Genomic DNA, 23,534 nt, shown 5'->3' with positions numbered 1-23,534 from the left:
ACTCAGAAGAAATTGTAGCTCTTCAGAAAGAGCTATAGCCTTAAATTCCCTACCTTTCTGTTTGTGGTATTCTGTATGTAACCATCCTTTTGCATGAAGTCAGCTCTCGCAGTATGAAAACGCATTTCTGCCATTCAGACAGTCATTTTCATCGTGAGGCTTTGAGAGAGGTAATTTGAAGAGGAAAGCTGTGCAGCTGCTGAGGATAAAAATAAAATGGTTTTGTTTTGCAGGGTTGATCTTGAAACAATAGCTGGTGAAATACACTCAGCAGCTTGCAGCTCGTGGAAAACAATGTGAAAGAAAGGGAATAGCCTGAGGCCAAAGGAGTCAAACATGTGTGATAGATCCCATACAGAACGATTCTTGCCAATTATCATCTCCAAATACATGTACTTACATTGTCAACCTCTTGAAGCAGTGTTTAGGCTTTTAAACATCTCCAGAAAGTGCCACGTAACCGTATGTCATATATACGACAATACCATCACCAAGTTAAGCAGATTCTTCATGTGGAGAGCTGGCCTGTTCTTTATGTAGGACGCTGAAGCCAGTTTCTGCTGGGCATGACTAATGTGTAATAACAAGCAGACAAAAGACAGACTGCGATAGAAACTTTCTGTACTAGTATCAGGTTCCTTGGAAACTGGTACTACAGGCGTAATTTTCCCCAAAATTATCTGGAAGTGCTTTTTGGGAATTAGCAAATGGCTGGAGCAGATGTGTCGAAAGGGATGAATGTGTGCCGTTAAGTTAGACTTTGAGTAGAGCTTTCATGGAAAATGTGCCAGATCCGGGCTCGATCTGACTAGGGATCTCTGCCACAGTGGACAGGAAGATGACTAGATGCAGAATGAACAGCAAGATGTTACCAAGATAGGAAAAATCAGAATTGGCACAGCATTTGTAATGTATCTGATAGCTGCTGTAGGACATTAGAACTGGAAATGTGAGATGAAGGAAACTGGTGGGTTCCTAGGTGAAGCATAGAAAAGCCAAGAGGAATTAGTTGCTTTGCTCTACCTCTGCTTTCAGCTCTTCCCCCAGATCCAGTGCTTCAGAGCAGAATGGTGCTGGGTTAGCAGCACCAGGACCATATGGATCCTGCTGGATTTGTGCTGTCAGAACAGGCAGTGCCAGGGTGGCTGCACTCTGACCTGCAGAGTGGCTGGCAAGAAGCAGTGTTCACAGGATGGGACAGTGTCAGTCTTCATGAGGGATAAAAAGAAGATGGAAGGCAGCAAATTTGCTGCCAGATTGCAAAGATATGCACAAGAAGGGGAAGGAAACTGTGAAAAAGGAAAATTGGAAATGCACCAACAAACACTGCTAATATTCTGTAAGGCAGACGTTCCTACGCCATCTCCCACTGAGATGGGCTTGAAATGGAAAGATGGAAGCACACTGTGCAACTTGAATCTGTATCTCTCTGAACAGGTAGGGAGGGCAGAAACCTGCAGGATCAAATAAGCCAAAATATCAAAGTTTAGGGGTTTGTTTTAAGCCAATAGACCATATAGCACCCAAATTCTGGCAGTGTGTTTCTGGCCCTTTCGTTGATTGGGAACTGAAATAACATCATCTCTGGGTTAAAGCAGAGCAGCTAAGTGAGACATTTGGGCAGAATTAATTCACACAAAGTATGAACTTGAAACAAGTGTCTAGGAAAGACCAAAGAAGCCAGAAGCATAGGGTATCCCCCTTGATCTATCTACATTTGGTTATGGAGGAGTGGAGGTTGACAGAGAAGGGTTGAATGAAGTCAGCCAGATGACAGGATGCTGAAGGTGGCCAGGTGTCTTTTTGTGCTGCATGCGAGCAGAAAGCCTTTGGCTTTAATGCATAGTGTAAAACAGTATTGAACCCAGAAAGTTTCATTTCAAAACAAAAAACCCAACCACCCAGCCAAGCCCCAAGCCTTTATTCAGTAAACATGCTCGCTGCAGTCAGCGGGAGTTAACAGTGAGGAGAGACCTTAGCATTTGGCCTAGTGACAATAACTTTGTTGTAGAGCTGAGCACTCGCATGTTTTCATTGCGAAGCAATTTAAACAGCGCAAGTTTGAACCCCAGAAGTAGGAGTGGAAACACTGGCAGGATATTAACTATAACACCTCCCAGTAGATCTCAGTCTTGGTTTTAAGATGGTACAAATGTGGTTATCCAGTACACGGGATCTGGTGCTGATGTTAATTTGCCCTGTGTTAATATTGGCCTCCCTGCCAGATGTATTTCCGTGCTTGCTTCAAGAGTCATGCTGCCATTTAAAGTAGTGTAAAACACCTCTGTTAAGAAAAAAAGAAAGATAAATATAAGAGGAAAAACAAACGGGTAAAGTAAATCAGTGGAAACTATTGCTAGAGGTAGAGCAGCACTTTTTAGCAGGATGCTAATGGTCCAAGAGGGTTGTGTTGAGCTTTAATTTCTCATAAGATCACTAGTGGCAAATAATGATGTACGCTTCATGGATGGACAGAGACAAGATACAATCAAGGATGATTAATCTTACATTTGCAATCACATCCACTGCAGAATATTCATGACAGGGAAAAGCAGCAAAATGCAAGCTCTATTATTATTATTGAGGACTCTCAGCGGGTAGATCCCAGCATAGCTTCCTTCACCTCAGCAGGGCTGCCTGGCTTCACATTACCCTGAAATCCAGCCTTTTAATCTCCAAATTTCATTGTATTACTTACACAACAGCAAAGATTGGTAAATCCAGAGTTACTGCAGGGAAATCGTGGCTCCATTTAGAAGCTGAAGTGGAAAAGACATGTTCAAAAAGGGCAGCAAATTGCAGGATTCCCAAAGAAACCTTTGGGAGGTAGCAGTCCAAATTCCTTCTATGTCAGGAAGCAAGAGATAACCCTGTGTCCCCCATCCTAATGGGGACAAAGTATGGAGATGACCGGCTGCTTAGCAACCAGATGCCTGAGGTGAAACCTAAAGTACAAAACAAGACATTGCAAGCACGTACCTGTGTTGAAACGGAAAATATAGGGATTTTTGTGTGTGTGTTAAAAACAATTGACTTTCCCTGACTGTTTCCTGCTTTCTTCATGAGCTTTCCCGTTGGTTTCAGGAGGAAAGACTCAGGCAATTCAATTGCTAGACCATGAAACCAGAGGTTTGCAGCTGGTTATTCCACCAGCCCCCTTTCATAAACTGGATTACAAAAGATCTCTCACAGGTGGTGCCACCCGTGTTGGAACAGCTATTTAGCAGCAGGGAGGATATAATCCTGCATATAAACACCAGATTTGTTGTTTGTCCCCCTGCTCCTGAGAGGTGCAGCTCTTCTTTTGCTGGGTTAAGCAGGAGAGGAGATCAAAGAGACAAAACATCTTGCAACCCTGATACAAAACAAGCAACAAGCTTAGTAGTGTCTGAAGTGTTGCTTAGTTTGATTTCTAATGTGCTTTGATTTATGCACATATTCGCAGAGAGGGAAGAATTGATAACCATTGAGCTCAACAAAATGAACTCGGCAGACCCGAGTTAATCTGATTTCCATGAACCAGATGATAAACTTCAGAAAGCTACAGTGTAGCTTGACTGACAGATATTGTTTGTTGTTAGCTTGAAATGCAGCAAACTTTGAGACAGAGTCCGTTTCTTCTCTCTGTTCGAAGCAGACTAAACCTGATCCTTGGTTAGTGTTATCGCAAGTGTTTTCACCAAGCTGAACTTGAATCTAACCCGTTAGAAAGTTTGAAGAGATATCACTAGAGACTAGATCTGTCACAAAGAGAAAGGTTAAATGAAATCTTTTCTTTCTGTGTTACACTTTTTAATATAAATTGTTTGAAAGAAAGCAGCACAATACACCAAAATACGGCACAACGGCAACAATGCTGTTGCATGTCGAAATTGAGAGTCCTGGCTAAATATATGGGTTTATTACACGTGTTGGGGTGGGATTTTACTTATCATTAAAATCTGCTGCATTTGACATGCATACAGGTATCACTGTATTTATTTTGCATATGCTTCCTCCTTTTTACAAGCTGTTTTAAAGTGTTTAAATGACTGTGAGTCTTTTGAAGTCAATATGATTATATAGTTGGCAGAGAAGGTAATACGAGCTCAGGATAAGTCACAGTTGCAGAGTATCTAACACAGAGTTTACTCTTTTTATGCTTTAAGACTAAGTAGGCTATTCTGAACTTATTGGAGGAAAAGGATTACCCTGAGATTAGATGCCAGTTGTTATAGTTAATAAATTGGTTGTGTTTCTTCAAATCTGTCACTCCCTACCTTGCATTTCTTTCTCCTGATACCTTTCCTGTTCAGAATTGAAGCCATATAAAGGAATTCGGAGCACAAGTGAGACTTTCATCTTTTTCAGGCCTTAAAACTTTCAACACTTGTTGTGTTCAACACATTTGTCTCACGTTTGCTAATCCTGGTGCCTTGCAGTATAAGAAGAAAAAGTACCCAAAACTGTAGGGTACTTTCAAACCAACTGCAGGAACAGCTGTTGAGAACTAAATTAATTGTTCAGCTTGGTTTAAACCAAACCAGAGAGTTGTACAGAATGAGCAGGTCCGCTAAGCCAACACGCTGCTTGGCTACATGTGCAGGCTGTACCTCTTCATGAGTTAGAGGTCTGGCAATTAGAGATGTAAGCGTGCAGCTGCCAGCGATGTAGTACATCAGAGAAGGGCTGAGGACGTGTGATTCACAGTGACAGTTGTAGGAGCAGTGACAACTGAGCATCCCTTCAGACTTCATGCTTTCAAACCCGAAGGCTCTCTCAGGAGTTTCGCTGTTAGGCTCTGGCATGCCAATCAGAGCATTTCATTGCAGTTAGGACTCTACGTGTGAAACCAAATCACAGCAAGAGCCCTGCCTGAAAAGGTTTATATCCTAAATAGGTTTGAGGATCAGTGAGTATCAAAACCAGTATAGGGCAGGGAGGAGAATGCGAGGATGACGATCAGAGCAGCGAGAGCCAACCAGATTAGTTGGAAGTATGCAATAAATCAGGAACAATGTTATTGTTAGGTATGATGGAAAATGTCTCCCCTCTGACTATTCCAACACAGTATTCAAGCTGACAGTTTGATTTCTTTACTTTTACAACAATAACAAACATACTTGTTCCCATGCCAGCTATGCAATCTGTTTGGGAAAGCACAAGATATACGTAGCAGATTCTGCAGTAATGAGCACTCCTTCTTTGTCTGTAGTGGATTAAAACGATGCAGCTTCCAAGAAAGCTGGCTAGAGCAGGCACAAATACATGACAGGGACTGTATAAATCAGCTACAATTGAAGTCAGTTCAGCTAATTCAATTTGTACCAGTAGATTATTTGTACTATTTATTATTTAGAAAGAAGGTAGGAAAGGAATCAGCCTTGCTAACAAATTTTATCATGGGTGCATTGCCAACAAAATAATACCAACCCGTTAAGTGTTTGAAATATCCTTTTATCTTGTTAATGCTTTAAGACAGGGTACTTCTCTCATCAGCAGGCAAACATACATGTGATTTATGAACTGGTGTACTGGCTTTGGGCATGTCATAATCTTATTTTTGCTCATTAAAATACCAAGACAGTGCATTTTCAAATCAAATCCAGGAATAAAACCCACCCTTGTCTGTGCCCCAAAATACCTTACTTTTGTATCCCTCAGTTCTAAGAAGAAAATCATCAGCCTTCATGCTCATAAAAATAAGCACTTCTGTTTGAGCTGGTTCCTTGTTTACTCCTAAGCATAGTTAGCTGAAACCCAGCGATGCTGCCAGGCTAGCTTACACCCTGGTAACATCCAGTCCTTCCACAAATCTAGTTAGCATCTGAAGTATGTTCTGAGGGTTGCTAATACAAATTGAATGCTTCTTGCCCCAGAAAATGGACTGTGGTCAGTAGAAGAGATGCCATGATGCCATTCATCAAGACTCTTGTTCTTTCCCTTATTTGAAAGGCTTTTGGTCTGAGTCCCCTTGGGTAACATCCCATGTACCTGATGTGCTCTCTAGTGAATCTACGCAACATCCTCTAGGCCCTCTGTGTTTCAAGTCCTTCTTTTATAACCCTGTAAAAGTCAATTTGGAAACTTGCCCCAAGAAGCTGTAAGGAGGAAGCAGCAGTTCCTTACAGAAAGTGGATGTTTGTCTCGCAGCAGAGTGAAATACGCTGGCAGAGCATTTTTAGTCTGCATAGCTAAACAAAACAGCTGCATTTTATAAAGACTGCAGGGATCAAACTGGCTTGATGGCTCGTTCCAGCTCTCTTAATACCCTATATTAGCTGTAATCCATCTAATCATATTGGTAATGCTAGCATGAAGAAAGGGGTAGAGAAGAGCAAGCAGTATCTCTGTTTTTTATTGTTAGTGCAATAGCAGTGCAGCAGACGGCTGGTGTCTGAGAATGAGGGCTTGGTTATATGGTCTGTCAGTAAAGTGGGGTTGATAAGCCTGGTTCACTTAAAGGTCTTTTCCAATCTAGTTTATGATTCTATGATTCATTTGTTCATTTCTCCTGGAAGAGAGTTAAGAGGGCAAGCGTACAAAGATAATCTCCCTGTTGGCCCCACGCTGCACAGGAGCCTCTGCCGCTAGCAATGATGAGTAGCAGTGGTTGAGAAGGGAGCAAGACCAAGCACATTGGGAAATAAGATGAAGTGGGCAGGCTCTGTGAGGGTTGCTCTGAACACCAAAGCTTTTTGGCCCCAGCAAACATAACAAACGTAATATAATGTGAGATGCAGTTTGTCCTCCCAGGGACCACCGTTCACCCTGAGAGCCTTACGGAGGGAGCTTCAGGAAAGGTAACGAAGCATTTGTGTGCGTGATGTGGAGAGAGTGAGGCTTTCCTTGAACTCTTTTGAATGGTGAGGAGGTGCGATGAAGAAGTTGTGCTAGAGAAGTGGTGGTGGCCTAGGGGCACCTATCTTTGCATTTTAGTTTGATTTGGGAGCGTGGTTTCAAAGCACATCTCCCAGATGCTGCTGCTCACCCCTCCTTGTTTTGGTGTGTAGACCACAGGCTGCACCACTTGGGGGTTTGCTTGTGCTCCCAGTTTGTACCTAATGCACAGCAGGACTGCTGGGCTGGTCCAGAGTACTCTGTGCCCTGAAAGGTGTAGGATCTGTATGCTGGGTCCTCAACAGCCCCCATTTCGCTCTCCAGATTTGCTTCTACTGAGCCATGCTGACTGCTAATGTAGGTAAAGTGGAGAGACAAGGGAAAAGAGTACCAGTGAGCAGTTAGGAGCTTGAACAGATTACTCTACAGGGTGGGTAATTACCTTTTGGAATTGCAGAGCTAAGGAATATAAAAGAGCTCAAATCACTGATATCTTCCTAACTTCCATGGGAAGTTCTTGAATCAATACTGTAGAAGAATTGTGTTTCCAAGGTTTATGTCAAATAAATTCTCAGTGAAGGCAGGTGCAATTCCCACTCAAGTCAAAAGCAGTTAACACTAGGAAGGGATTTCAATAGCTGTCCTTTTTCTGCCTGCTATTCTCTGGTTTTAGCAGTTAAAGGGTTTGAGTATAGGGGAATTAGGAACAGAGGAGGTGCAGGTAAGCTGTGATTTGTCAGGGCTTCCTTATCCCTTAAAGCTTGAATTTTCAATGTCTCGGATGAAGATGGAGATTGGGGAAGATACTGAGAAGAAAAGGTCAGCCAAGCTCTGAGGTAGAGCTATTGCACTTATCTCTACCTTGCCTGCAGGGTGGGTGCGTGCAGTCACTCGGAGGCTGTGTGACTGGTATCACAAGTCCAGGAAAACCCTTGTGCTTATGAGGATCTAATGTTTATTTCAATGGAAACTAATTTGTGGCCTTCCTTGCAGAGGAGGAAATCTGGGAAGTTTAGGAGGTTTATCTCAAAGATGGTTCCTACAGCCTTCTTGAGCTTGCTTTAGGGGTTTTGTCTTAAGTCCCAGTACCTGATTTTTCACTGAAGTATTGAGTGCAGAACAACCCTGGTTTATCCAAAGGTTGGGAGCATTTCTTCCTAAGATTCAACTTTGGACTCATGCACTCTGCAGAAAGGAATGATAAATCGTAGACTTTGCATACTATTGAGAGAGCTGATTCCTGTCTGAGGTGATGCTGTAGCAGCTCTATTAGGAGCCAGTGGAATCACAAGTGCGTTAAATTGCTTTACAGCAGATCGAAATCGGGCATCGATTACATGCCTGTTACTCCATTTGAAATCTTCCAATGAAAGAACAGGGATAGGTCATAGCAAACTTCCAAATGGGGAGCTGGTGATATTTAAACAAGTGAGGTGATGCTTAATTGACTGCAACAGAATCAGAACTTAAACTCTCATGGTTTGACAGTTTCCACTATCTGCACAAATTCTCTCATGAGCCCGTATGAGAAATGAGGTTTGGATCACATTTTAAGACCTGATGCCAGTCATACCCTGTGTGCTCTCACTGAGGCAAATGTAAACCATTTTGATCTGAGAGGTGCTTTTTAACAGTACTGAGCAATGTAATTAGCTATTTAAAATACTAAACATTGCTGATGTTCTGCAGTTTGGCATAGTCACTTCTGTACACATGTAGCCTGTTTGGGGTATAATAGCTGCAGATTCCATTGGTGTTTCAGGGATGCAGTGCAAGCCAAATATGTAGGCATCTTCTAGCCTGAATGCGAATGCAGATGAGTATGATATCTGCATTTGGGTAACAACAAGGATGCCTACCTTGTCTGGAAATTACCTAACCACGTTGACACAGAACAGTGCTCAGGGAATCTCAGCACTATTGGTTTGTGCAGAGATGCCTACCAAATATGTGAATGTAACTCGATCAACTTGTTCTTCAGTATGTGTGTGTCCTGCTCTGACTATTGGTGATGGTGATGCATGGGGTATGCACAGTTGTATGCTCAGCATGGTGTGCATGCATGTGTTTGGACATGCATAGCCTGAATGCTGGACTAACCTTTGGAAAACTGTTGGCTTCTCTGCCTGGGAGAGGGAAAGCTGCTGGTACATCCCTTGACTGGCAAATGGCTGTGCAAAGGAGACTGGGGTGAGGGTAGTAAATGCAGAGCTCCTTATGATACACTGCATGCATTGTCCAGACTAGGACAGCTGTTTCATGGTAAAACAAATCCTGTATTGCACAGCTTAGTCTTCTTTCTGCGCAAGAAGCCCCGTTTTGAAATGTAATTAACTTCCTATGGCTCTATGGAAATGGATGGGCAATCAATAACGAATGCCAATTCAGTCACCTTGGGGCCGTGTAATTCTCTGTGTTTTGCTGCACTAATGAGGCCTGACTTCAGTGAGGAGGGAAGGGGGTGAATTATTGTGGAGTTCCTGGCTGTCACTGGAGAGATGGAGTAACCTCGGGACTGAGTAACCTCAGTGATTGCAGGAGCCTGTGACTAACATCCAAGCAGAAGAGAGAAGACCTCGCATTTTATTGGTGCAGTTATACAGTGAGATTTAGGCTCAGCTAATCCACGACTTTGGCTTCAGCTGAAAGAGCTTCAGAAGCTGCTCTTACCTGGTAGCTGGCATATCATAACTTAATTGCTCTTATTCACACACTCCCCCAGAGACTGAGAGTCTCTTGCAAATAGGTATTTCCTTTTGGATCCCTTGAACCCCGAGAGAGTTGTGGGTGAGAGTGGTGCATGTTGGATGGGCTCTGGTCTCTGCCTACTCCCAGAGTCACTAAGGAGAAACAGCTCAGGGAGCAGAATGCAGTTTGCTCCCATGTCACAAACCCAAACACTGTTAACTGGAGGCAATGGCAGCCCTTTGCCTATTTATTGGACTTGGAAGAGCTCATTGTGAACCATGGGGAATTGAGCTGGAGTGTCTCCTTTCTCCAAGAGCAAGCTGCTTGTGTCTGAAGGTGGCATTCCTTCAGTGCTTTTGGCTGCACCATAGGAAAATGGATGGATCAGGAATAGAACCTAGGGAGTTCGGCACTCACAAGCACCCTGGGGCAACTCAGTGTTACAGACCAGTGCCACACTTTCTTTAGGAAAGCATGTGAACTCCTTCCCTTTCTGTTAGTGTGAATTATGACTCCCAATCATCATTGCTCCTAACATAAACAGTCTCTAAGATAAACCATTCCTGCTGGATACCACAGACAGCCTGGTGGCATGGAAAATTTTGGTTGTTACATCACACTTGCCCAGAGAATTGCAGCAGTGATTGAAAGGATCGTGCAGTGGTTGGAATAGTGCTGAGTGAAAGGTGGTACACTGACATTAGGCTCCAGAGACTGCAAACATGAAGGGGATGCAGAGCTGGCTTTGCTTTTACCTGGCCTCTGTTTGTGGGCCATTGGAGGTGACGGACCCACAAGCACGTGCAGCTGATATCCTGATAGCTTCTGTGCCTCACCTTGCACCTTTCTCAGCCTTACATAAACTTGATTTTGGGGGGGAAGGATGAGAGGATCTGTACAGTGCAAGACAGTTGATAGATGAAGAGTCTGAGTTAACAAAGTTAAGTTAATAATGCCTTATTGCAGTCCTCAATAGTCTGACAATCAAGGCACAATACATGGATATGTACATATATATGTTCAGATATATATACACACAAGAATATATGTAAATGTGTGTTAACTGGCATTGATTAATACATTAACCATCGGTTAGCTAGTTAATGATACTGTTACTGCTCCTTAGCCTTCTTTCATTTAAAAAGAACTAAAAGAAAACAAGAATTTCTGTCAAAACTGTATGAAATCTCCATTTTGGCCAAATTCAAGAAATACAAGCGTTTCAAACATCTTTACTGGATTCATTCCTCTTGTACCAGGGTTTTTTTAACAGGGGTTCCTGAACTGGCTTTACAGGCTGCTTAAGGACCGTGCAAGGATGAATAAGACTCCTCAGGTGTTATAAGGATATGTTCTTCAACGCGTACAACTCTCTGCAGTACCTCTTTGCTCTCATACCTGAAAGAAAAGCCCAATAGAAGCATTCATCAGGGCTTTATTGTCTATCAGAAGGCATGTGTAGGGTAGTTTATTTTCTCTTTGGGATGTGTTTTCTTTGCTCTGAAATTGCTGGTTAAATTCTAAAGTCAGTTTTATTGTTCAGGGTCTGCCAATGGCTCCCAGGTTCACTTGCCTGCAGCCCACCCCAACCGCAGGAGCCTTGCCTTGCCGTTGGAGAGGGAAGGGCTGTGATTGTGACTGGCTTCTCTGTTGCAGCTGCAGAAACTGAAGCGATCGCTCTCCTTCAAGACCAAAAGCTTGCGGAGTAAAAGCGCGGACAATTTCTTCCAGAGGACTAACAGCGACGTGAAGCTGCAAGTGGACTTGATGCCTGAGGTGAGCACGAGCACCGGGCAGCTCCCCAGCTCCGAGAGCCAGGCGTCCTCCCCGAGCAGAGTCCCGCAGCTGCCAGAAAACAACAAGGCTCACATCTTCCAGGAGCACATCTTCAAGAAGCCCACCTTCTGCGACGTCTGCAACCACATGATTGTCGGTAAGGAGTGATGTGTGTTAAATCCGCGCTAGGGATCGCAGGGTGACCTTTCCGTGACTTAATGTGAGCCCGGATGTCTGCTTGAGGGTGTTCATGCCGGAAGGACCCAGACTTCTGTCACATCTGCACTGGTTAATACAAGCTCTACATCTGTTGACAGATCTCTTGCCTTGTAGGCATATAATGTTACCACAAATTACAGGTGAAGGTTTCAGCTGGAGTCAGATTCTTCTCCCGTTCAGGTCATACTGAGCACTAAGCACAAATATGGTTGTATGTTACACTCGAAACAGCAGAAATGCATCTTGCAAATCTGTGTATGCTTATCCTAATTCTTTTGCCCAGCAGTAACGCTAACTGTCTTGCAACTTGCGTCTGCCCTCACAACCTGCATTGTGCCCAGTTTGCATTCACCTGTGGTGACCACAGATTCCAGGTAGACCTTAAACAGTATTCCAGTACATAAAGGGCTGACAAGAAACCTGGAGAAGGGCTTTGGACAAGGGCCTGTAGGGACAGGCCAAGGGGAATGGCTTTAACCTGCCAGAGGGGAGACTGAGATGAGCTCTTAGGCAGAAGCTCTTCCCTGTGAGGGTGCTGAGGCGCTGGCACAGGGTGCCCAGAGAAGCTGTGGCTGCCCCATCCCTGGCAGTGTTCAAGACTATAATGAGCCCTGCGTGTAAGGTAAGATGCTTGAAGATGCTGCAGATTATCTATGGGGCTGTGCAAGGAGAGGTCAGGAAAGCAGTGGTGGCTGGTGGTTGGAGGTGTAGAACGTGCACCATCGTCACGGCGGGAAGCTGCAGCAGTTGCTCTTCAGAAGTCTGGCCCTAGAAACTCATGTTGTTTTGGCTGGTGTGTTATGTACTGTTTCTGTAACTCGGTGTTACAGAAACATGGAATAGTTAGGGTTGGAAAGGACCTTAAGATCATCCAGTTGTCCCAGTACAGTAGATCTGGAATGAATTTGGTGGCAGTGTACCAGCGTGAAAGTGAGTGACACACTATCCGAGTTTTTACACAGGATAAGGAATAAAACACTAGCTTTATGCAGAAGTAGCACAGGTCTTTGAGCACAAACTATTGTCTGTAGTTTATCTAGCTTACTGTAAGAAACTCCTGTCCTTTGGCATGGAAATCGCTGCCCTTCAGATAACAGTATGATGAGCTCCTGAAAGGTGCTGGTAGGATTGCTCAACCTTTTTCAGAGAATGGTACCTCCTTTCCCACATAAGGGTGCTCAGCGTGCCCCACTTGTGTGCATGGGAAAAGGCAGATGTCTGTAGAACATTAAAGCTCGTGCAAGACAATCCTGCCTCCATGAAGTGAAGGATTAAACACAAGGTTTGATTTCATCCTCTCTGCAGCACAGCTGTACTGAATCCAGGGAAACAGAGAAACTTTGATCCCAGGTTTTTGGTGCTATTTTCCAGTCTTTTAAGCTTTTTTCTACTTTAAGTGATAGAACAAGCCAAAGGGAGAAGGAGTAAAGCATTGCTATCAGGGAAGTTCATAGAGCAGGTACTGAAAGGAAGTCTGGAAGACAGAATAGGTAGCTGAAATAACCCATTTGTGGGAGCAGGCCCAGAACTTGTCTTCTGTAACACAGATAGACGTTTCATCGAGGCTTAGTTTCACAAATACATGCTGCAAATATAAGTCCTTTGCGTTCCTGGCAGCTTTCCATGACGTTGTATGGAGATCAGTATCATCACAGATCTGTACGACTCAGCAATACTGTTCCAAAACACTGCTGCTCAAGATGGATTAATACTGGCAGCAAACTTTGCAGGGAGTAACGCCAGCTCGTAAACACCCATGCCCTTCTCCTTTGCTGGGCAATCTGGGATAGGAAAGTCCTGAAGCATAGCTTTGAGCTTCGAAATACCAGTTTTAACCCCACCTGCCTTCTGAACTTGCTCTATTCTTTTCTATCCTCTGAGGACTTCCCTTTTCTGGTCTGTAACGTAGCTACTTCATTAGAGGAAGAAGCCTTTTATAGTCGCTGAAGAAGCTAATGCGGCCTGGTTTGCCTGGTGGCAGGCTGAGTCAGGTGAATTGCTTTCACCTCCTCCAGCTCATCTTTGGCTGGAGGTGCAGCAGAAAAGATGATGAGGGTTTTGCTTTATAATGCTTTAGACTCTAGATGGCCTGGTTCTAAATAGACATCTTCTTTCTTCCTGTAATTCTGTCCTTTTGATCCTTACTGCAGTCATGCCTGGTTTTGCTGTATTGTATTTTAAGGAGCATGGGAGGTCTGGATGTTACTGTTTGCAGCTCTGTTATAATCTGTACAGCTTTTGCAGCTGGTGGGGGAGCGGAACAGGCAGATTCCCAGGAACTCCTGTCCAGCCTGCTCCCAAAGACAGACTGAAACAAATTCACTCCTGTGCAGGGACTCTGAATTTGCACTTGCAACATGGAGCCTCTTTGTTCTCTCTGTTTGTACTTTTCATGGGCAGTGACATTGGAGAGTAACGAGTCTATGGCTTTAAATTCCTTATTGATGAGAATAAAGGCGAAGACAGATACATGTTTTGAAGAGTGGGGGAAAGAGTCCAGGAAAATCCCAGCTGGACTTTGGATGGTTTCAGTTTTGTCACCAAGGATGTTTCCAGGTTCACCTTAAATGGCTTTCTGATCTATGAACTGAGCAGCTCTGTTTGGTACAGGGCAGCATGATGAACTGCGCGTAGCATGAACGTGCAGTACGTACTTCAGCCTCCCTGGTGTGGCAGAATCCATCTGTAGCTTCAGAGTGAGCAGAACACTGGGAGCAGAGGCAGCAGGCTCCTTGGGCTGCTCTTCTCAAGGCAAAATTAAAGCAAAGGGATGTGACACGTTATCTTCCTACAAAAAAATACGTGCATCATCTCTCCTTGATTGTTAGGCACTAAGAGCCAAGTGTTGCCTTTGGGATGCAGCGCGTGTTCGTTTGACAGTAGAGTCATCAGATAGTGGCCAAGTACATGTAATCGATTTCAGCGTTCAGAGGAAGAGGTTTACTAGGATCAGTGTAATGCAAACATACTCATTCACGTGCCTTTCATGCATCCCAGAGTGCAGTGCAGCATACTCAAAAGAAACTGTTGTTTTGAATTCAAAAGGGAAAAGGCAGTATTACAAGTGTGCTTCATACCTCACCTTAAAGACAGGAGTTGAAGTGTTCCTACTGGCTGTACGAGACTGGGGAAGGTTCCACCTCAGTAAATAGAAGGAGAATGTGACATAGAAGCAGTAGTTTTCTGCCAAGTAACGTAAGGGAGAAAACTTCAGATGCAGGGGGAGTTCTGAGGAGTGCATGGCAGATCCATTTTGCATTAATGGAGCCTTCTTGCAGCATCAAATGCTGCAGTACAGTTGCCAGTTCTAATACTGAAATCAGCAGTAATAATTCACTTAATTTCAGAGCAAATCAACTGTATGCTGGAGCAGACCCTCCTCCTTCCTGCCCCTCACTGTTCTGCTGCTGTGAGCTCCAAGCATTGGTTGGTTTAGGACTGAGGTTTCAGCTCCATGGTGGGCTGCATCTTTTCCTAACTGCATCGACCCATGAACATTCTTCACAGTAAGACTCTTAGACATCCATTTATTTGCTGTTCTTACTACTAGTATTTAGCACTCTTTTAATAACCCCCACAAGGGAAAAGGTTGAAAATCAAAGTACCTTGTGGAATGTATCACCAGATCATTATTTAGAAGACATTGGTTTGCTTACTTTACATCACTGAAAAGAAAATCAAACCCCTTTGAGTTGGCTTTGTGTTGCCTACCATCCTCTGTGTTTAGTAAGAATGTGGCAAGCTTTGGCAATGCCCATAAGGGTAGGCAAAACTGCCTGGCCCCGGCAAAGATGGGAGCTGTTCATGTTGCGTCAGGTTAGAGTCTTCAACTATGCTGATCAGAAGTGAGTTCTTGCTCTTCTTCAGTCTCTGGTGTGTCATCGCTCGTCTCTGTGATACTCTTGAGGAAAACATGATGTCAGTGCTCTACTCTTGAACAGGATTGTGTGTTTAAAAACCCTCCATCTGTAGACTTCTCAACATTTTACTCACTTGCAGTTCATTTCCTGTGCTGACTCACATGGAAAAAATGTTCTTTTCCACACATTCCAAGCATATTACATGCAATTAACGTATTCCCATCTAAGTCAGATATAAGTAGTGTAGCAAAAAATAAGTCTCTTTGCTTTTAAAAATAGCTGACTTTAAAGTGAAACCTTTAAAGCTGTGTTTTAACGAAATAGAAGCTTATTTATAACAACACTGGTGTTTCAGAAGCATACTTAGCAGTTTCCTTCCCTGCTTAACCTTAACTCGGATGCGGAATTTTCACCAACTACTCTTTTTAGTGACACCTGAGGCAGTATCTTTGCCTGGAAAGACAATGCTAGAGGGCCACAAACTTTCAGGAAGACCCAACAAGACTGTGGTGTGGAATGTCCAGTAATAGTCAAACCCAGGTTCTTCTGGATCATGCCATCACTAGCTTATGTACCTGAGATAGACTCATCTATAGATGGTCTCTGGGCAATAGAGTTTCTGGTCTGGATGCAGATTCTCCAGACCTTTGCAGCTCTGGAGGTAAAGGACTCAGTACCTGCCTTCTCAGGGAAGTAGCTAGGTTCCAGTCAGAAGCATGTAGAAAACAAAGCAGATTGTAAAGAAGCAATACCAATAATAAACCTCTAATGCAGTTTACTTCCTGTCTACTCATGAGCAGTGCTTAAGCAGTGAAATTGTGATACCCCTTTAGTGTTGACTGGCTCCTGCCACTGCCTGTTCTGGTTTAGCCGCCAGCAAAGTCCCACGTGGCCATTCTTTCTGGCCATTTCGTCTAGAAGCAGCCTTTATTCCTTTATTTCACTGTGTTACTGTGGTTACTAGAACATTCAGCCATTGTCATCCCCAGGGCTGTAATGCAACATCCTCCATAAAGCTAGGATCAAAGTTGATAAGTTGGCCCAGCTTTTCAAACGCAGGAGTGAATGAGAGAGGGAGAGATCTCAATCGGAGCTATGGTCTCCTATTTTCCTTAGTCACTACATCTGAACCTCTTCTCTTAAGACTATCAGTAAGTGCGACTAATAAGTAATGGAAAAAACTCTGTAGTTTGAGGAAGTGTTTATGTAACTGTAATTTATGTGGATGCTTATTAAATATAGCAAAATTTCACAGGAACTGTGACACAGTGCTTTCTGCCTCCAGTCTGATCAGCTCCCTCCTAAAGAGCATCCTTGCCTTTTTTTAAGCTTGCTGCCTAGCTTCCATTAAGCAGGCATTCTGCTTTGATCCACACCTACCTTTATTCAGCATTATCCAGGTAGACGAGGGTCTGGTAAACACGCTGAACACCCCTGCTTGGCAGCTAGACAAAGTAAAAGGACACCTGGGAAGCATGACAGTAGCTGAAGCTCTGTTTCCAAGGCTGTAGTAGTTTGGAGGACTCTTAACAAATATAAATATAAAAAAGGCATTTTTATTTCCTGAGGCTTCTCTTGGAGGATAAAGGCAGAATAGCATTATTCAGCCTTGCCTCCGCTCAGTCTCTCTAACATCTCCCATCTGCATGACCCTGCGGCGAAAGATTTGTGTTGCCACTGCATCAGCATGAGAGTTGTCCCCTATAGAGGAGGGTAAAGAGCTGCCAGTGAGGAGGAGATGCCCCTCGAGCAGCTTGAGGAGGAAGCTTTGTGTCCGCCTCTCTAATGGGTTTGTGCAGTCACAATTGAGCCTTCCCAGGTCTATTTTCCGGGTGATAGACCCCTACAGTACAACATAGTGTGAATGTTGTGTATTATTAATGTAAGAGGATGAAGAGTTTCTCTATGGAAAGAGGTTTTCAAAAGACTCCTTTGGTTGTGATTGTGAGGAAAAGGGGCAGTTGTGTAACCTTGTCAATGACTCAGTGACCGGTACCAGGAGCCATCCTATAGGTTTAATAACACATGACCTGGAGTCCCTGTCTCTTTCTCCTCCCTCTCTCCAGTAAATCCACACCTGGATTTAGGAGCCTCCAGTTCTCGCTCCACTTGATGGACACTTAAATCTTGTAGCACTTTTAAGACTCAGTGTGAGCGAGAATGATTTCAGTCCTCTCTGACCTCCTGTGCTAGGGTTTAAGGCAAGCAAAAGCATTGCATTTTTTAGCACACACCTGCAAAAAATGGATGCAAGATAATAATATTAATAGATATATTTGCTTGAAATTGAACCTGGTTTGTCCTATGATTTCTTCCTTGAGTTAATAACTCTCCATCAGCACAAACTGTTGCACTTTAAGGAGGAGCCCTGTAAGAAGAGCTAAACAAAAGCCTTTTGGAAGCAGGAAGTTAAGTACTGCAGTAACCAAACTACTGTATGCAGTTAACTGTTAGCTGTAGACTAGTCAGGTACAGATAATGTCATCGGGATTCTGCATGATTTCCAGAAGTGAATGGTTTGTCTACTGAAACACACAAAGTGGGGATGAACAGATGAAAAGAGGTAGAAATACATATGGTACATGCAGCACAGGTGTGCTCCATCGGTATGACTCCTGTGTTTAATAAGCATGACAAGAAGTATTCAATTCATGCAGCCCCCTATTTGTAAAGTAGCTACTGAGAGGTCACGCAGCATCCCTGCATTAAATTAGTATTGTTCTTTGGTAATGAAGAGTTAAACAGACTTGAAAGCAAATACTTGAAAGCAAATATTTAGTCTGTTTATCCTTTGGGAGGGCTTCCTCCTCTGAGATGAGGCAAGAATGTTATCAGTAAATGGGATAATCAGCGACTGCTTAGCTGAGAAAAGAGTGTGGAGATGTGTTTTAAAAAGGGGGTGGAAATGTGTTTTAAATTGTTGAAGAGCATCAAGCATGTTTCACATTTGTAACCAGATCATTTGCAAGCTCGCTGTCATTTGGTGGAAATGGCTGCAGTTAATCTTCAGGGAAAAGAGACATTCAAGACCTTGACCAACATTTGCTGCCTAACTAGATGGAAAACAGTAATTGTTCCCAGCACCTCTACAAGCAGTATTTTGACGTGGTGTTAGCCAAGATGCTTTTTGACCAGAAACTACATTGAAAAATACCAAACACCTTATCCAGTAGTGGCAATTTCTTCTGAGATCAGCCCAAGTGAGGAACATAACGGTAAGCTCAAGGTCTGTTAAAGACCTAGGGATGAAGCAGGATGTAAGATCTCTTTCTTTAATGTCCTACTCTGGACTTTTCCTGAGCTCTATGGGACATCGGGTGCTTTCAGATAAGTGAATTAAATGCATCTTCTTTGAAGCTGACCTTCTAGTCATAACATTATTTTTCTACTTGAGAGTCTTTGTCTACCAGAGTATCGCTGTTATGTGGATAATTACGTTGCCATGTAGCTGACAAAAGCATCATCTAGAAGGGAAATTGCTGGCAGCTTCACCTTACTATGAGTTGCAGAAGCCATAAAACGAGGCAATTAGCAGAAATGCTTTTGCAAGAAATAGAGCATTGTCATTGTGTAGAGTAAAATGCCTACCCACGGTTGCTCGTCGCTGTCCTTAATATAGAAGGATGCCTCAGAAAGCAATGATCCTTATGGCTTACATGGAACGTTGCATGCTCTTTCTGCTTAGGTAATATGAATGCAAGTAAATGCAACTTCAGCAATCTTCTCTAAACTGCTGAAGTTTTAGCTTTACCCCCAGGCACATAATACTCTTTCTGCATTGCTGAACTGGAGAAACTTCTGTACAGAAGATTTTCTTATTCATTGAAACAATAATTGATGCCATGTGGAAGTGTACTTGTAGGTGTGCTGTGGACCAGTGCTGCTATGTGTCAAGTACTAAATTCTCTGGGGTTGCAAGCTGAGATTGCCTCTTTGAGCAGATGACAATAGCCAACAGCAGTGGGTTTCTGCCCAGCTTGTGGGATTTCACTGAAATCAATAACTATTTCTGAAATAAAAACCAAAGACATTTGAAAAGGGCCAAAAGGTTTCATTTGAATGTTTTTTCACATTTACAATTTCTCTTCTTGTTTTCAAAATCACTGTGGAAAGAGAAACTAAAGCGAAACCACAGTTACAGAATGTGATTGTAAGATTATGTAAAGAAGCAACACATTGTGACTAACTGTGAAAATAACTCCCTGAAAACTGATCCCACCAAGCTGGTACCACTGCCCAGTTACTCACAGTGGTGCCCTGAATCATCTCCAGTGAGAGCAAATGATGCTGCTGCTCGCGCAGATTGCGCTGTTGAGGGAGCGTTTTTTGCTATGGGAGGAAAGAGCCAAAAACCTCAATAAGTTTGAAACAGCAGAAAACCACAGAGCAACTGACCCTTCACATAACAGGGCTGGGGGTTTTAAAGTAAGCCTTTTATATTCCTAATTAATTGTCATCATCTTCTGGCACTCTCATAGTGCCTCTCATGTAGCCATAGCAGCCTCTTATTTCAAGCCTATAGAGCTCTGTGAGCAATAGGCAATGCTAAAAATCCATCAGCAGATCAGGGGGGATATTAAATCCCATCGCTGAGGATAGACTCTTCTTTTGTTCTACCTGCCTTCTCCCACATTTTCAGCAAGCCTAGAGTCCTGCTTTTCATTTCGCAGCATGGCTTTCGTTCAGATACTGTGTTTGGTTTTGGTTTCCAGCTTCTCCTTAATGGTCCAATGTCCTTGAAGGATCAGCACATATAAATGGCCCTACAAAATTCAACTGTTTTTTCAAAGCATCTCAAAACACACACACACACAAAAGCTGTAATTGGATAGGTTTTCATTCCAACACATGTAAGAACACAGGTACAAATAACCTGAGCCTGCCAACATGGAGATCTTGTTTGAAATCTGAGTTTCTTCATCTTCTCCTTAAGAAGAGTTATTGAACACACTGTGTTTACTAACGTTACTGAGGCCAAGACCAGCGACTGATCTCTGCTTGTCCTCCTCCAGGACATGACCTCAGGTTTAATTTCTCCATGTCCAGTTCAGCCGTGGTACTACCATCATCTCTGGGGAAGTTCACTATCACCTCCCATTGGCAATCATGGGAGAGAGGATAAGTATATGCTTATCTTCTTTGAGCTATTTTCCTTCTCAACAATGCAACACGCTGCAAAGGTCTACAAGCACAGGCTCAGTACTCTAGAAAGCTGCCTAGAGAAGCAGGTATTGAGATATCAGGGTGTGTTTAGAGCAAAGAAGGTTAGATATGATTTATCTTGTTTGGTTTTTAGAGGACTGGGAGCATTTCTTTCGATAATATCTAGATGTTAGTTTACTTATCATGGCGTTCCAGCATCTTAATTAACATGTAGATGATCAAAGACCTGAGATGATAATTTAAGAAGTATGGAGGTGGATATTTCCTTTCAGGGACAGACATTTATAGCAAAGCTGCTGAATATGTGAAAAGTGCATTGCCAAAAAACCTTTTGTGGACAATTTCTTCTTCTTCTGATCACCAGACATCAAGAATGAGGCTCACTTTTGCTCTCAAAGACAGGAAAAACTTATTTGCATTTTAAGTAAGTCTTGTTCTTGAACCACATAATAAAAGGTCTGGCACCATTGGAAGTTCTTTGTCAAGGAGCTACAGAGTTGATTTGCAAGAGGAATAAAGGCATTTCCTCTTGCTGCTGTGTATGATTAAAAGCCATGAAGTTAGTACTTTATTTTAGTAGGGATATTTTTCTTCTCTGTAACAGCCTTGAAGAAAAAACCTGCCTATTACTGCCTCAGTTTTTTCTCAGCATGTCATTTCTAAAGAAAACTATGTCACTAGGAAGTCAGTTCTAATTTTATGCGCTGTTTTGTAGCCTGCCTACAGGCAAGGCAACTTTTTTTGCTGTTGAAACATTGGATATCGTTATGGGGAAATAGGGTGGGGTGGGTACTCACAGACCCGCACCTCTTAGTGACAGGTGATCTAACATTTATCCATGTGGCAGGAGAGGTACCATGGCTGCATATCAAGTCCTGTTCTACAGAACATAAATGGAGAAGTCCCAGCTTCTCCCCACACCCCATTTGGTTTAGACTGGCACAAGGTAGACTCAGGGGAATGGGCCGCTTCGCCAGTCAAAGTGTCAGGTTCAGACCCGGCAGCTTGGTCCCAAATGGGGAAGTTCCTGCTCTAGTTCCCATGTGTTCATAGGATCATAGAATAGTTAGGGTGGGAAAGGACCTTAAGATCATCCAGTTCCAACCCCCTGCCATGGGCAGGGACACCTCACACTAAACCCCTCTCACCCAAGGCCTCGTCCAGCCTCATCTTGAACACTGCCAGGGATGGAGCATTCACAACCTCCCTGGGCAACCCATTCCAGTGCCTCACCACCCTCACAGGAAACAATTTCCTCCTTATATCCAATCTAAACTTCCCATCTTTCAGTTTGAACCCATTACCCCTTGTCCTATCACTACAGTCCCTAATGAAGAGTCCCTCCCCAGCATCCCTATAGGCCCCCTTCAGACACTGGAAGCTGCTCTGAGGTCTCCACGCAGCCTTCTCTTCTCCAGGCTCAACAGCCCCAATTTTCTCAGCCTGTCTTCATAAGATGTCTCTGTAGAGTCCTTGTCCCAAGGAGCTACTGCTTTAACCTACCCACAGCTCCGAATGCATTGAACTCACAGGTTTAACTGTGGAAAAGAAGGAGACCAGTACAAAACCATCTCTCATTAAAGAGTAACCCCTTTGATGTCAATCCCATGCTGCCATTATTCATGAAAAAAAAATCCTAAATAAGATTTTTGCCTAGTTTTCTCAGTGTGCTTTGAACTTCGTCATCCTACACTTCGGTTATTCATGCATAGAGCGCCTTTGCCATAGTGTTGAAATGACTGCCTGGTTGTGTCAAAAGAGAAGGTATCCATGAAGCATGGTTTCATCTCTTAAAAAAGGAAAATTGATCCTTTAGAATCACCAAAATGGCAATGGCAAGAGCTGCCATAATACATTTATCTGAGGGCCATTTAGGAACAGCACAGAGCAGACCACAACGTCAGTATGTCATCTTTTTATTACTTTGTTAAACAACCCTCTCAGTCCTGTATTTAGCAGTGGAAAGCACGATGGGAGGGTTGCTGATAGCACTGGTAATTTCATGTGAGGTGAATATTTGTGTATCAGTCAGCACACCTAGCAACTGTGTGTGTCCAGCAGCTTGCATTGTCGCTCTGGCATTAGATGGCAATGATTTCCAGCAGTCAGCTATCTAGGGTGGCTTGGGAAATCTGGGTTCAGGCTTTGATTTATAGCTCTCCTGATGACCAGCTGAGGATCTGGGCCTCTGTCCTACCCACAGCGTCAGCTGGGAAAGGCAATGGGGACCCAGCATCCATTAAGAAGAAGCAGCAGAAGGATGCCAGGTATTAGGGCAGAGGAAGGGGGGCAATTCCCAAGGTGGCAGGAGGCTGAAGGCCAAAGAAGGTCAAGCAGAGGGATGCCCAGCTCATCCTTACAAACCTAATGATCTGGGGGAATGAGGCTCAAGAGTGTTAACTTGAAAGGGGTGGATGTCCTGCAGAGAAAGTGCCATTCTCTGGTCTACCCCCAGCTCTAGGAGCAGGAAGTAGCCACAAAGGAGTTCTTAAAACCAGTCTCCCTTTGAGCATCAGAGATTTTGTGCAAAAACAGTCAATTAAAAATGAAGAAGGGGATGGGAAGGGAGGTCGTGCACAGGCTTGGAGGTGACTGCATGGGCACCAGTGCCATTTCAGGGACTTTTCTTTCTCCTTCTAAGGTGACATCCAAAACCCTTCCCTGCTACGATACCGGCCCTAGCTTGCTTAAAATTCTCCTTTTCCCATCAGTTCTGGCATGGAAACAGCTTTCTGGTGACAATTGCAAATGTGCTTGGGGAGAAAGGGGCAAGGCATTCATTATTTTTATCAGCCTCCCACAGCACAAGTTGAAGTTCTATGGAAAATATGTAATTTTAAATGCATTTATTTATGTAAGTTTTAAATCAAAACAGTTTCTGACTAGCATGTTCCCCTTAGCTGGAACGCTAAAAAATAGTTGTTGGGTCATGGCTGGATTAGCTGGAGGTGACAGTCTCTCTCTCTGTGTCCCTTTCCCTTCTCCTTTCTCTCCTCTACAGACTGGAAT

At 43.5% G+C, this 23,534-nt stretch overlaps 1 protein-coding gene across 1 annotated transcript in view; it reads left to right on the top strand.

Annotated features, from left to right (window-relative positions):
- STAC (SH3 and cysteine rich domain) overlaps positions 1-23,534 on the top strand; it is a 62,807-nt gene that overhangs the window by 12,096 nt on the left and 27,177 nt on the right. Inside the window, exon 2 of the mRNA XM_057431473.1 lies at positions 11,164-11,440. Within this exon, the coding sequence (XP_057287456.1) occupies positions 11,164-11,440 (277 nt within the window). The remainder of the gene's footprint in view (positions 1-11,163; positions 11,441-23,534) is intronic.

Source organism: Pezoporus wallicus, unplaced genomic scaffold (genome assembly GCF_028554395.1).
Source record: "Pezoporus wallicus isolate ANWC-B61680 ecotype Strahan unplaced genomic scaffold, APGP_CSIRO_Pwel_v1 scaffold_11491, whole genome shotgun sequence".
NCBI lineage: Eukaryota > Metazoa > Chordata > Aves > Psittaciformes > Psittacidae > Pezoporus > Pezoporus wallicus.
This window is presented reverse-complemented; position numbering and strand designations above follow the sequence as displayed.